The sequence below is a fragment of the Idiotropiscis lumnitzeri genome, chromosome 6, assembly GCF_059441095.1.
Source record: "Idiotropiscis lumnitzeri isolate Australia: NSW breed Sydney's pygmy pipehorse chromosome 6, RoL_Ilum_1.0, whole genome shotgun sequence".
Classification (NCBI taxonomy): domain Eukaryota; kingdom Metazoa; phylum Chordata; class Actinopteri; order Syngnathiformes; family Syngnathidae; genus Idiotropiscis; species Idiotropiscis lumnitzeri.
The window spans coordinates 9,923,153-9,936,563 of record NC_142396.1 but is presented as its reverse complement, the minus strand read 5'-3'; the positions used below and the strand labels follow the sequence as shown (position 1 = coordinate 9,936,563).

Here is a 13,411-nt window from a genome sequence, read left to right as displayed (position 1 = left end):
TTTTTTGCTCATACGCACGACTGAAACGCTTTCATACAAACACCCATACTGTTGAAATTCTGTCATCTCTAGGTCAAGCTCACACACAAATCTGACACTTAAAAAAAAAAAAAAACTATGGGTGGTCAACTGGTTAGCACGCTCGACTCACAGTGCACAGGTCCAGGATTCGATTCTGGGCTCCAGCCTTCCTGTGTGGAGTTTGCAGGTTCTCCCCGTGCCTGCGTGGGTTTTCTCTAATTACTCCGTTTTCCTCCCACATTAGTTGCACCTGCAATTGATTGCTATCAGCTTTGTGGTCCATAACTAGTTCTGAAGATAAGTCAAGGGAAAAATGTGGACAGCTTCCACAGGCCACATACAATGGGGGCATCTGGCCTGCGATTTTGAGTTTGACATTTACATGTCAGACACTACACTCATGACCAGAGGTGGGGTGGCCATCGGTAATTTCTGGTAAAATGTGCGAATTTTGCTGAACAGCTTCTGTATTTCCATGCTGGTCCTGGCCATCATGGCTGCCAGCAACCATCCCAAATTAACCGCCAACACGCAGACACATGCAGCACTCGACGGCGCGTCGACAATAATTTTTTTAGCGGATAACGCTTGTCCTCATTAGAGGCGCAGATGAGCTGGAGCTCATCCAAGTTGCCTTGTCAGAAGTTGGGGTGCACCGGCTGGACTGGACACAAGTTAATCGCGCGACTTATATTGACGAACAACCACTCCTCAACTAATATTACATGCATGTTTTATAGTGCTGAATGATTTTGAAAAATAAGTATTCAAATTTTTTTTCTCCCTCAATATTGTGATAATGATTTAATTTCATTTTTTTTAATGTCCTCTTCCCATGTATCTTTTTTAAACAAACACAAGCAATAAATTAATCTGTTTTACAGGTAACTTTCAGATTTATTGTATGTTTGGTTTTGTGGGTTAGGCTTACGATAAAAGTAAAGCACATAAACCATGAATTACTATTAAAGAGAATATTTATCTACTTCAAAGTTGTTAAGTCATTAAACACTGACTTGCAGTCTTTCAAGTATGCACTACAGCAACTTCACAAAATTCTACCAAACAAGCCTGGCGTAAACAAAACACAGTAAGTCACAAATCAAATTGCAACAATAAGGCAAACAAATCTGTGGCTTTATCACTTCAACTTTTCTTGTTACAATAATCATATGCAAACATTTGGGCTACACGTCTTAAGCACTAAACACTACACTAATATAAATAAATAGAACAATGCACATTACTGAGTTTCTTTTTTCCAAAATGTATAGACTGCGCTTTGAAAATTCCATTCTACTACATATTGATGTCGATTTGTATTCAATTAATTGTTCCGCCCTAATATTTTCGGAACTCCACACAGTGGGCGTGAGCTGATATTTAGGACCTTTTGGCTGCGCTAACTACTTCTCCATCGACGGCACGGCCCGTTAAAAAGATTCAACAAATCTTTAAGAGAAAATAGCTGATTCTAATGTAGCATTTTTGCATGCCGTTAAACCACGAAGGCTTGCACTAACAACCTCCCACCCCACATTAAGAGTATGAATCATCATATGCGGAGTCCAATCAGATTCTGAGCATCACTCTTATGTTGCTAATGCGAATGCGTGGTTACACACGCACACACACACACACGCACTGTCCCTTCGCCTGCAGCTACACTCTCATCACTGGCTACACAGGTTGGGGGGGCTGTGTGCATGACTGCGCAGAGTGGCGGCAGAAGGAGAGTGCGAGGAAGAGAGAGTGTGTGTGTGGGGGGCTCCCAAGTAGAGCACAGAAGCTGCAAATGTAACAAGCGTTTTGTAGTGTCGAGCTGATGGACAGCAGCAGCCAGTTTGGGCCTAACTCCCCGGTCTTCTCAGAGACAAGTTGAACTATAGGGGCAAGTTGCTCTGACATTGTGGAGCGAGCACTGGGAGTCTATTTTTGTCCCCCTGTCAGATGGCCATGGCTTGTAGTACAAGTGGCACTGCTGGTGAGGGGGAAGAGGGCGCCTGAAGTGGGCAGCAACAGCATGTCAGGGCTGGACGAGGACCAAGAAGCGGCTTCTGCAGTCGTCTTCTATTCCGTATGTATTTCATGTTTTGCTCTTCTCCTAAGGGGCTCGCTCCTGTTTTTTTTTTTTTTTTTCCGCTTGCCAGACTGAAAGGGAAACCTTACACTTGCTCCTTACTAAGCACCGGCTTGAAAAATGGGTCTTGTTTCCGGTGCGCAGCAAAAGAGTTTGCACCCAGACTGGTGGTGCTCTGCTAATTAGGTGGGTTCAAGCAATGTGTTTCCCATGAGCAGCGAGCAGGCAAGGGATTCTCCTGTATTTACGTTCGTGGCTCAGTGTTATCTTCTTTCTCATCTCTGTGTTCTTCTCGCTCGGAAGAATAAAGCGCTAAGGTCACTTGACGGGAAGAATTTTTGCGCACCAAAAGTAGGTCAGCTGGGTATCTCCCTGGAGAACATTAAATAGTATCAGGACCAATGCACTGTGCATGTTGGCACTGCTTAATGTGACACCCACACATGCTATTACACTTGATGAATAACTCTTGAAACGATTCTGACGCGGCATGTTGTTTTCGTAAGCTATCGAGAATTTATTGTTGTATTGCTTTAGATGGAACCGAACAGAACACGTTTTCTTTCTGATGACAGGATGACTGACTGATTGGCAATAAAATGTGTCGTTTCAGGTTGAACATTAAAAAGGATGTTTTCGACTTTGCTTGTATCAGAATAGTTATTAAATAATGCAGTGGAGGTAGATGCCATCATACAGAGAAAGAAGTCAGTGAATGAAAGACTGAGGACATGAATACCGGAATCAAGCGGTCTTAACAACAAAGCACGTCAAGTTGTCTTTATCGTATTGTTTACGTCGTATAAAATGCAAAGCACAGTTGGTCTCTCCTTTCAACACTTAAAAATACAAGATAATCCACTGCCACATTTTATTTCACATCCCAATCTTATGGCACAAAGGACAAATATGTGATGAGGGACTTGCCTTCCAGTATTCATGCTTCTACAGTCACTGATGCATACTCGATGTGTAGGTCAGCCATGATGCATGTCGGGCGCAAAGCGGGTTGGTTCAAGCCTCGAGCTGTTTCGTGTCACAGTCTTGTTTCTGTATAATTTTTTTCGCTCCGTGGTGCATTTGCCTCCAGTGCTCACCAATATGTTGCATTACTGTTACAGTGCAACATATTGAACAGCTCTGTAGCATGGAGTGAAACAACTGTGGATTCCGTGGCTGGTTGTGCTCACTTCCGAAATAATAATTTCTAGTTTTTAAGTCTGCAACATGCTCATTTGTAGACATTGACGCCACATTTTAAGCACTGCACGAAAAGGGTAACCATAGCAACAATATCCTTTCAGTAGACTGCCAAACGCAAAGCAACGCACGTCATTCAATAGGACTACTGAGACCAGTACAAGATGTACTGAACTACACGATCAAAGAATTCATCCAATATAAATTGTCACTGGATTGGCATGTGTGTAAGAAAAACTGTGACTTTCTTTCACTCAAGTGCAGTCATGTGTGTCACATAATGCTCTGACCTCATATACAGTAGGCAAGGCCTGCATTTTCTATTTGAAATACTACTTGGAGATGCACAGCTGAAATGGGTGGATAGTTTCATCTGGAAGAGAGTCGCTTGTTCCTTCAGCGTCTTTGAAGCATATCGTGGATTACGCCGAAACCTTGGGAGCAATGTGTCGTAATTAGCAGATTGAACGTTTAATCTCAGGATGTGGCGTTTTGAAATCTGGGTTTGTAGACAAAGATGACTTTGATTTCCAAGTCTTCATAAAATTGGACAAGTACATGAATTAAGGGCTCGCGAATACTAAGTACTGATAATTAATAATAATTTAGTATCTTTTGCAAAAGTTTAGATTTTAATCAAGTATTGTGCAAAAACCACCGCTAACTTTCACGTTCTGCAGTAACTAATAATAGTGACAATTCACGTCCAATTATAACCCCATTCCATAAATAAAAACAGAATACAAAGATTTGCTAGTAATCTTCAAGCTATATTTAATTGAATACACTAAAAAGACTGTATTTAATGTTCAAACTGATAAACTTTTTGTGTTTAACTAATAATATTAACTTAGAATTTTATGGCTGCCACACTTCAAATAAGCTTTAACCGAGTCATGTTTACCACTGTTGTACATCACTTTTTATTTTAACAACTTGCAATAAACAATTGGGAACTACGGGCACAATTTGGCCAACAGTAGCTCACATCTCGAAAATTTTGTAAACTGGTTCACTCGTAGCTCATGGCTCCATTTTATGCGGCGTGTAAATTTCAGTAAAACTTTCCTTATCATCAGTCAGACTGCTTTCCACCATCTTGTAGAAGATCCTGTATGAGGTGAAATATTGATGTTTTGGATCCTCTTGCAGGCATCTTTCCAGCGCTCCAACAGTCATGACAAAGTACGCAAGATTGTTGCCGAAGAGGGCCGTGCTGCTCGGAACTTGATTGCATGGAGTGTCCCGCTGGAGAATAAAGAGGAAGAAGGTTGGTGCTTCTCAAGCAAAATGCATGATTTTGCATTGCAGAGCGACCTTAAACTATTTTATTGTTCACTTAAGGAGCCACTCTTTTCACTCTGTTCTCCCACTCACACTCCTCCCACACTCCCTCAGTGCAGTTCTAGAACAATTTTTTTTCTTCTTCTTTTTAGCCCATTTTGTACCACGATGCATTGTTCTTTCTACACACAATTATGAGTTACTGTTCTTTAGTAGAATATCTCAATGCTATGTTCAAGTCTAAGGAATTTGACAATTTTGAAAAGTTTAAAGATTATTGGAACTGTCAGAAAGAACAATACAATGTATTGTCTACAATAAATAAAAACTGGATTTTACAGAAACTAATCCCCTGATGCCATAAAAACAATCAATTCAAAAGATTCATGCATGACATCACACAAGACACGATTGACACTTTGATTGACTGCCACAAATATTAAAATAGTACTTTGAAAATGTATAAGAACCGCTGTGAACTTGATGTGCGCCATTGTCACAGATTTATGTGGATATTCTATCTACAGCACTTCTAAATTGCTTTTCATCTATTATGCATGATAAAACATTCTGTCTGTTGGGATGCATTTCCAAGTGGATCAGTTGCTTTCCATTTTTTCCCCGAACAGTAAAGTCCAAAAGTCACTCCACTAGCAGCTCAAGAGCTCAGAGGACTCATTCTGGGCAGCAAAGGAATAAGAAGCAGGTGAGTGTTGGATCTATCGCCACCAGAGGGCAGCAGCTACTAAATTTGAAATGCGTGCTTGGTTCTTTAGCACTCTTAAACGAAGCCCTAAGCATTTCACGTGAACTTAGTGCACTGTGAATACAAAACATTTACTACACCCCCCTGTTCAAATTTAATAAGTAAACTTTAAGTAAAAGAGCCCACTTTAATTATTTTAAAACATGTTCTACCATTAATATGACAAAAAAATAAACAACTGATAATAATGTGGCTGTGGTCAGAGTCAACTTGTACCTACGACCATTTAAAGCGCCTCTGATTAACCCCACATGAAGTCTTTCCTGCCGTATTTGTAAATTGTCAATCATAGCTGTTTCGTACATCTGACAACAATCTCTTCTGTCATTTCATGTGTTGACTTTTATGTTTACTGTATCTCATTTCACTAAGTTAAAACTACTTGCGTCTTTTTTTTTGTTTTGTTTGTTTTTAGAGTGCTGGTGTGGAGAGTAAAAGCACAGCTGGCGCCTTGTTGGACAAAGCGACTGAGAAGAGCCCTACCAAAGCCCGGCAGCCTCGCAAAGTGGACCTACGCGCACGTTACTGGGCCTTCCTGTTTGACAACTTGCGGCGTGCGGTGGATGAGATCTATGTCACATGCGAATCCGATCAAAGTGTCGTAGAATGCAAGGTGGGCATATTTGAAAAACATTCTTTGGACATAAAGTACACAATAGAACTTCACAAACTAAAGCCTACTTTTTGTGACCATGTGCTCAAAATAAGCTTTTTTTGCTGGCGACACTAGAGGGAGACATTGACGTCTAATTACAGGCCACATTCTTCTTGGAGTTCTGCTTTTTATCAGAGGCCCACACTGCTGAGAGAATTATCACAGGGCTCGCCCTTGACAACCTGCTCTGAATTTGCTGACAGACCTTGAACAACAGATGTGTGTTTTCTTGGGCATTTGACTTTTTCTGAAACTTGCATGTTGCGAGACCCTCAACCAGGCCTGTGAGCTGATTTTGTGAGTTTTGTTTCTGTGCTACATTATGTATGGCATTGCCGTTTCTTGTCTTGTATTGATTCATCTGCCATGCTACATTTTGCCGAGCATGATTCTGGTGACTGTCTGTGGTCAGGACGGTAGCTATGATCCATGTGGTGTGATCATTATGTTGTCAGACATCTGCATCTGGGAGCCAGTTTTGTTTTTTTTTTTAAACCCCACTCATCTCTCAACACACTATAATGCTCTCTAATGGCTATGGAACTGGGTGCTGTTCATAATCCCCATCCCATCCAGTTTGGGCTCAGTGGAAATAGATTATGGAGTCATCCTGAATGTGAGTGCTCTGACAACATTTTGATGCAGCTTATAAATAGAAAGTTGACTATAAATGTGTAATTATCAATATTGTGCTAGTGAGTGTATATTTTTGCACATTCATCCTCTAAATGAAGCCCCCCAAAAATCTAAAAGTTTCATTTGCTTTGTGCGCATGTATGGACCACTGGCTTTTACTGACCAACCTAATGGCAAGGCCTCTTGGAGGTTAAACATGTTGTCATTTGTCGTGAAATGTTATGTGAGGGTTGTATTTTGGTAAGTGTGCCTGTTAACATGCTAAAAGCCACTTTACGATGCCTACACTCGCTGTGGACTTTGTCCGTCAGAGGACCGACTCGGCCTTCATTACCAAATCAGCGGCGGTCTTTGTTAACCAGCTCCAATCATCAGAGCTGCTGCTGGATGCATCTTTCACTGGCCTGACTTGTCTATTAACTAAAAGCACTGTGAAGCTTTACTCTCAATTACCACTCCCTTCACGATCCCCATCCATTAGTTGTCTGCTTTCATTAGAGCTCTGGGAAGGTTGGTTGTGGCCTTGGTGGGGGGTAGCTCCCAACAGGCCAACACCTCTGGGACATCTGAAAAAGCAAGTGCAGATAAGAGGCATTCCCTGTCAAGAATGTACCTCCTCTGTTCTGCCTCAAAATGTTTTGCGCACATGAACTTGTCGGGGCTTTCCAGCAACTCTCCTGTGTCCAGTTTCAGCTGTGCTTCTAAAGTTCTATTTAAAAAAATAAAATAACGGACTAGCAGATTTACTATAATAATATTCTAAACATCTCTTTCCATTTCATTGTCGTATTGAAAGGAATAATTCCCCTTTCCTGTGTTTTTGTTATTTTGGGTTTGTTTACTTTTTCTCAGGAAGTGTTGATGATGTTGGACAACTACGTGCGGGATTTCAAAGCCCTCATAGACTGGATCCAGCTCCAGGAGAAGCTCGAGAAAACCGATGCCCAGAACAGGTGATCTCTTTGTATTTCTCCCTCATCCATTTCCTGTTTGTTTGCCCCCGCAAGGTTGAATTATGACCACAAAGTACTGGTGTCTGCTCGCTGCCTTTGAGGCACAAACAGAAAGGATCAATGGGCCCTGGCTCCTTTTCAAAAAGACCCACGAGTTTATTGAATTCTCTTTTACCACAGAAACCAACAAAAGTGTCATTTGACTGTCCTTATGCAATTCGTCATTGAAATCTTAAGTTGTCCAAATATATACTGTGTCTAAACAGCTGGGAGTTTATGTTCTGTCTCGGCTCAATTACCACTCCTTTTAATCTGCAGACCTACCTCTTTAGCCTGGGAATTGCGTAAGATGTCACCGGGACGTCACGTGGTGCCTAGCGGCTCTGCAGACAGAATGGTTTCCTCCCCAGGTGCACGTCGCACCCTAAATTTTGGGTAAGCCTTTTCTCTCTTTGTTTCACCATACAGTGCCAAAATATGCTGCCAACATCGCTGGGTTTTTACTTTGATCTATTAGACACTCCCACAACAAAAACTGTACACCAATATTACGTTCACAAACATAATTATACTCAACTTTGACACTCAGATCAATATTGTGAATAAAACGATGTGTATTTTCTGCAGGAGCAGTGTAGTTATTAATCAATACCTATCTGAAATTGAAAATTAAACTTGAGCCATGTAATCTCACGGCAAAATCTTTTATGGATGTATAGCATGTAGTTCATGAGACATTTATTTACATGAATGTTTTTTCTTGTGTGTTAGTGTTACTCTTTAGTTGCATCAGGGGAATTTGAGGATGAAAGTGACAATTAAAGACTGCTGAAACATTTGTTCTGTAAAGGCAGTGCTCTGTAATTTGATGCTGCCGGAAATGGGTATTGATTGTACTTTTACAACTGCAGAGTCTTTAAATGTCTGTTTGAGACTGGAAGTGGGGTGTGAATTGACCAGACAAAATGGAATTGAAAAAAAATTGAATCCTCTCATAAATAATTCAGTCATTTAATTTTTAATTCATTTGTTGCTGTATATGATATGCATGACTTATTCAGTGGACCACCACCTGCCCTGGCAGCGGCCCGGCTATCCCTTACGGGCCCTAGTTGGGCAGACCGAGTGAAGTGTACTCAATCTCCTCCAAGTTCTAGCCAACTGATGACTTCTTCAGCCGAAAAGCCAAGTAAGACCCCTTTCTATATGCAAATCCTGAATGATTGCCCAAATAATTGAAGAACAGAAAAGAAAAAAAGCAATCAACTGTTTTGTATTTAGGTAAAAAAGATTCTGAAGGCTGGGAAACTGTCCAGCGAGGACGTGCGGCCAAACCTCGCTCAGCCACCATGATCGCCAAGGTCAGTCCGGTCTTGGCCACTCACGTCGCCCCAAAGCAGGACAGCACCAAGGATCAGTCACTTGTGCCGCCAAAAGAAGAGCATCCCATCAGACCCCAGTGCCCCACGCCTGTGGATACAAGCCAGGTGGACTCGGAGAAGAAAGTCCCTCCACTCCATGATTGCCCAGAGGATGATAAACATCAAGTTAGCGGGGATACAGTGGAGGTACTTAGGTTCGCTACATCATGAAATGCGTCTCCTCTAAGGAGAGATTGATTATTCATGATGAGTATAGAATTGAGACAGTTTTCATCACGCAACATGTTTTGGTTTTGGGCTCATGATTTTCAGAAACACGCAGCTTCCCAATAGATTGATTTCAGTGGCTTTGAATCAGTTATTACTCATGAAATCACAATTAACTCACGTTGTTTAGTCATCATATGGTTTCAAAATCCAGTTCTTATCCATCTTCAAATTTGGATCAGAATTGGGTGTTGAGGGCATGTTAGTAGCAAGATTCCCTGCATGATTTGTGTTTTTGTTACGGCTCTGTTGAAATGCACGTTTTTAATGGAGCTTGCATTTGCTTGTGTGTGTGTGTCTGTGTGACTGTCGATGCAGCCCCCAGCAGAGAATGCACAAGACTCGGGGCATTGTATCGACGTACCCCGTGACCACACGCCTCCCCCTATAGCAGATATCACCCCTTCCCAAGCCCCAGAGCCCACCTCGTGTTCAGCTGCAGCCTCACCAGCAGACATGACCTTATCAGTCCCACACCCTGCTCCGGCCCGCTCTGCATCCCTTGAGCGACCTCAGATGGATGGGCTCGGCGGACCGTCGGACTTGGGGGAAAGTGTGGCTGAGGGGGGTGCGTCGCAGGGCATGGCCACATCTGCTCCACAACAGGCTGAGACTCCCATGGATGCTGTGAAACAGGAGAGTGTGCTGGACCCCACAGAGCTTTCCACTGTGAGTGCTGAGAGATGGCGGAGCAGAGGGGAGGGGAGTGGTGGGTTTGGGTTTGGTACGAGGAGTCCACAAAGGTCTCATGGGTGCTTCACCGCCTAAACAAAATCGGGCTGAAGCCGCCCCCTGACCAAATGTGTTGGCAAGACTACATAGCTGTGTGTAATGTTGTTTTAGCACCATTCACTGAAGAATAGCTGCGAATAGATGTTTTTGTTTAGTTTTGTAGCGAGTGGTATGTTAAGCAAAAATATTTGTTCAATGGATCTCGCTCAATGTGCGCAAAGGTTTAATAAACCAGTAAAACGGTTACTTATTTCCTATCAGTCCTCGGTGGACTAACCGTTTAAATGTTTCAATTTCTATTCTTGGGGTGGCCACCTTCATGTGTGCTTCATATTCAGACCCACTTTTTTTACTGTCAATTGCTTGCCCCGTATACAAAGGCAAGTAGTTTGCTGCTTCCACCATCTCTTCATCCTCACACAAATATGCCCTGCATGACAGTGGAATGCTTCCGCACTTGTGATTTTTTTGCGACCACCCTGTGATTCGAAGTCTGGTTATGGTTGATCCTACGGATGGAAAAATTAAGACCAGACGCAAGCATTTTGTCAAAAACTATTTTTGTCAAACTGTGTATGATGACACCTGCACCTTGTGTCCAGCCTCAGTCCATGGCAGAGGTTCTGGCTAAGAAAGAAGAGCTTGCTGATCGACTAGAGAAGGCTAACGAAGAAGCAATTGCCAGTGCCATCGCGGAAGAAGAGCAGCTGACAAGAGAGATTCAAGCAGAGAACAATGATCTTGCAACAGACAACGAAAATGACTTCCCGGTTAGACAAATGGGCAAATTTCCCTCCCTAGAGAGAGTACTTCGTTCATCTTATCTCTTTTCCTGATTTCCTTTACACTCTTCCAGGCTGGTATGGCTAATGGAGGATGTGGGCCCAATATGGAGTGGAGTGAGATGTTGGCAGATTATGATGGTATGAATTTCGATGTGTCAGCTCGGCTGTAAATCGGATATAAATGTTTTACACCCGATATTTTCTTTATCTATCATATGCAGCAAGGGAGGCATGGCGTCAGAATACGTCATGGGGCGACATGGTGGAGGAAGAGCCTGCTCGCCCTCCTGGACACGGAATCCACATGCATGAAAAATTGTCCTCACCGTCACGCAAAAGGTGCAGTTTTCTTTTGAAAAACTAAGAACTTCTTGTCATGGTATCAATTTAATTGCAAACGAAATTACTTTAATCCGTCTTAAGTGCCTTTTGGGTACAACTCAACCTACTTGTTTGCTGATACTTCACCTTATTTTTTAGAAGGATTTAAATCCTGTGTCTCACTGGGTCGCGAGGGTTTGCGCAAGGCCCGAATGTTGAATTTTTAATTTTTTAAAAGAGTTGATTCACGGTCACAAACGGTCGCCAGGAAATTTTGATGTTCAAAATTTTGTTGCGATGGAAAAACACTTTGTGCCCATCAAAACTGTTGGTGAACGTCTTTGCGACGAACGAACCCTGATGAAAAATCATTAGCTACGAACGCACGCACTAGCAAACTTGCGTCTCTCGGTGAGATTCAGGCTTAACTCAGCAAACTGTGTCAAAGAGCTCAATTTATTGTTTCTGACTGTTAGGCTGCCACCCAAAGTCCCTCAACATGCCATGGGACTTATCGGACTCTCAAGCATTGTCAGGGAATGTTAAGCAAATGCTGAATGATTTCTGACAGGACTATTGCAGAGTCAAAGAAAAAGCATGAGGAGAAACAGCTGAAGGCTCAGCAGCTGCGGGACAAATTGCGAGAGGAAAAGACGCTCAAACTGCAGAAGCTTTTGGAGAGGGTGAGTGAAAACATGTTGAGCAAGTGGAAATCCCTCCTCAAGGAATTTAGTGGAACGAGCAGTTTGCTCTTTTTATCAACCTTTTTTTTTTTAATACTTCTACAGTTCTTGAGTTTTGAGTTTGTTTACAGCAAATGGAATTAATCCCCACATGGTTTGCCATTTTTGCTTTCTACAGGAAAAGGAGGTGAGGAAATGGAAGGAAGAGTTGTTGGAACAGCGGAGGAAGATGATGGAGGAAAAGCTGCTGCATGCAGAGTTAAAACGAGAGCTACAACTCCAGGCCATCGTGAAGAAGGCTCAAGAGGAAGAGGCCAAGGTAGGTGGGAGGAGTTACCAATAAGTGTCATCTGTTGTGGGCCTGAATATTTTTTTAAATCAGAATTGTTTCACCACTATTTGTCCATGCAGGTAAATGAAATAGCATTCATCAATACTCTTGAAGCCCAGAACAAGCGACACGATGCCCTGGCAAAATTAAATGAGTATGAGCAACGCCTTAATGAGCTCCAGGAGGATAGGCAGAGGAGGCAGGAGGAGAAGCAGGCCAGAGATGAAGCTGTGCAGGTGCGACCGAAAACACTCACATAGTTGGTCGAGATCTCATCTGTGTAATGCTCGCTCACATCCTGCTTTTCTTCCTTGGTAGGAACGTAAACGAGCTCTCGAAGCTGAGCGTCAGGCACGCGTGGAGGAGCTGTTGATACGGCGCAAGGAACAAGAGGCTCGTATTGAACAGCAGCGGCAGGAAAAAGAGAAAGCAAGAGAGGATGCAGCACGGGAGAGAGCGAGGTTAATAGTTTTTCATTATTGTATAGGCTTATATTACGTTTCAGAGCTGGAATTAACTAATTACTCAGTATCACGGTTGTAAAAATTGCTAAATATGGTGACCATATCACTAAATCGGCAAACAATGGATTGCTTTTGTTAAAAAAACTCCCCTTTTTATTTTTATTTTTTCAAACATTTTTAGGGTTAGCAGTGTATGCCATCTAAAATAAATACACATTTAACAATAAAATGTATTTATTACTAGCCCCTTTATTCACTTCTTTATAAACCTGTTTTCTATATTGTCTGAAGAGACCGAGAGGAGCGTCTTGCTGCTCTTAGTGCGGCTCAACAGGAGGCCATGGAGGAGCTGCAGAAGAAAATTCAAATGAAGGTAAGTTTATACTGGGCTCACCTTGCTTCTCTAATAGACACCATGCAAGGCCTCCCGTTTCCCAGCTGACCCCTTGCTTTCTGTTTGCTTTTCCACAGCATGACGAGAGCAGCCGAAGGCATATGGAGCAAATGGAGCAAAGGAAGGAGAAGGCAGCTGAGCTTAGCAGCGGCCGACATGCAAACACAGATTACGCCCCCAAGCTAACGCCGTACGAACGCAAGAAACAGTGCTCACTCTGCAGTGTCGTGGTATGTACATCTTGCTAAGTGGGAGACCCTCATGGGCTCTTTGTAGGATTCAATATCGACTTATAAGAAATATTAAATAGTGAGGGATCCTGTCTCTTTATTTTCTCTAGACAGTACTTACTGGGAGGTTAAACTCCCCCTTGTGTCAAACACAGTAATTACAAAAGGACTGCCTGCAGCTAACAATTTTAACGCTGCCAAAATGTAATAATAAATGGGGTAACTGC

General features: G+C 42.5%; 1 protein-coding gene across 4 annotated transcripts in view; it reads left to right on the top strand.

Moving 5' to 3' along the window:
- scaper (S-phase cyclin A-associated protein in the ER) overlaps positions 1 to 13,411 on the top strand; it is a 49,538-nt gene that overhangs the window by 1,316 nt on the left and 34,811 nt on the right. For 2 of the 4 annotated variants that reach the window (XM_088297594.1, XM_088297595.1), the window contains exons 2-18: positions 4,454 to 4,571; positions 5,215 to 5,291; positions 5,767 to 5,964; positions 7,495 to 7,595; positions 7,914 to 8,030; positions 8,657 to 8,784; positions 8,877 to 9,163; positions 9,563 to 9,913; positions 10,579 to 10,746; positions 10,833 to 10,899; positions 10,983 to 11,100; positions 11,654 to 11,765; positions 11,944 to 12,084; positions 12,177 to 12,332; positions 12,415 to 12,557; positions 12,852 to 12,933; positions 13,032 to 13,184. In XM_088297594.1, the coding sequence (XP_088153720.1) occupies positions 4,454 to 4,571; positions 5,215 to 5,291; positions 5,767 to 5,964; positions 7,495 to 7,595; positions 7,914 to 8,030; positions 8,657 to 8,784; positions 8,877 to 9,163; positions 9,563 to 9,913; positions 10,579 to 10,746; positions 10,833 to 10,899; positions 10,983 to 11,100; positions 11,654 to 11,765; positions 11,944 to 12,084; positions 12,177 to 12,332; positions 12,415 to 12,557; positions 12,852 to 12,933; positions 13,032 to 13,184 (2,517 nt within the window). Of the gene's footprint in view, positions 1 to 1,714; positions 2,099 to 4,453; positions 4,572 to 5,214; positions 5,292 to 5,766; positions 5,965 to 7,494; positions 7,596 to 7,913; positions 8,031 to 8,656; positions 8,785 to 8,876; positions 9,164 to 9,562; positions 9,914 to 10,578; positions 10,747 to 10,832; positions 10,900 to 10,982; positions 11,101 to 11,653; positions 11,766 to 11,943; positions 12,085 to 12,176; positions 12,333 to 12,414; positions 12,558 to 12,851; positions 12,934 to 13,031; positions 13,185 to 13,411 lie in introns of those variants that run through there. The other 2 variants (XM_088297596.1, XM_088297597.1) reach the window with 2 other exon arrangements.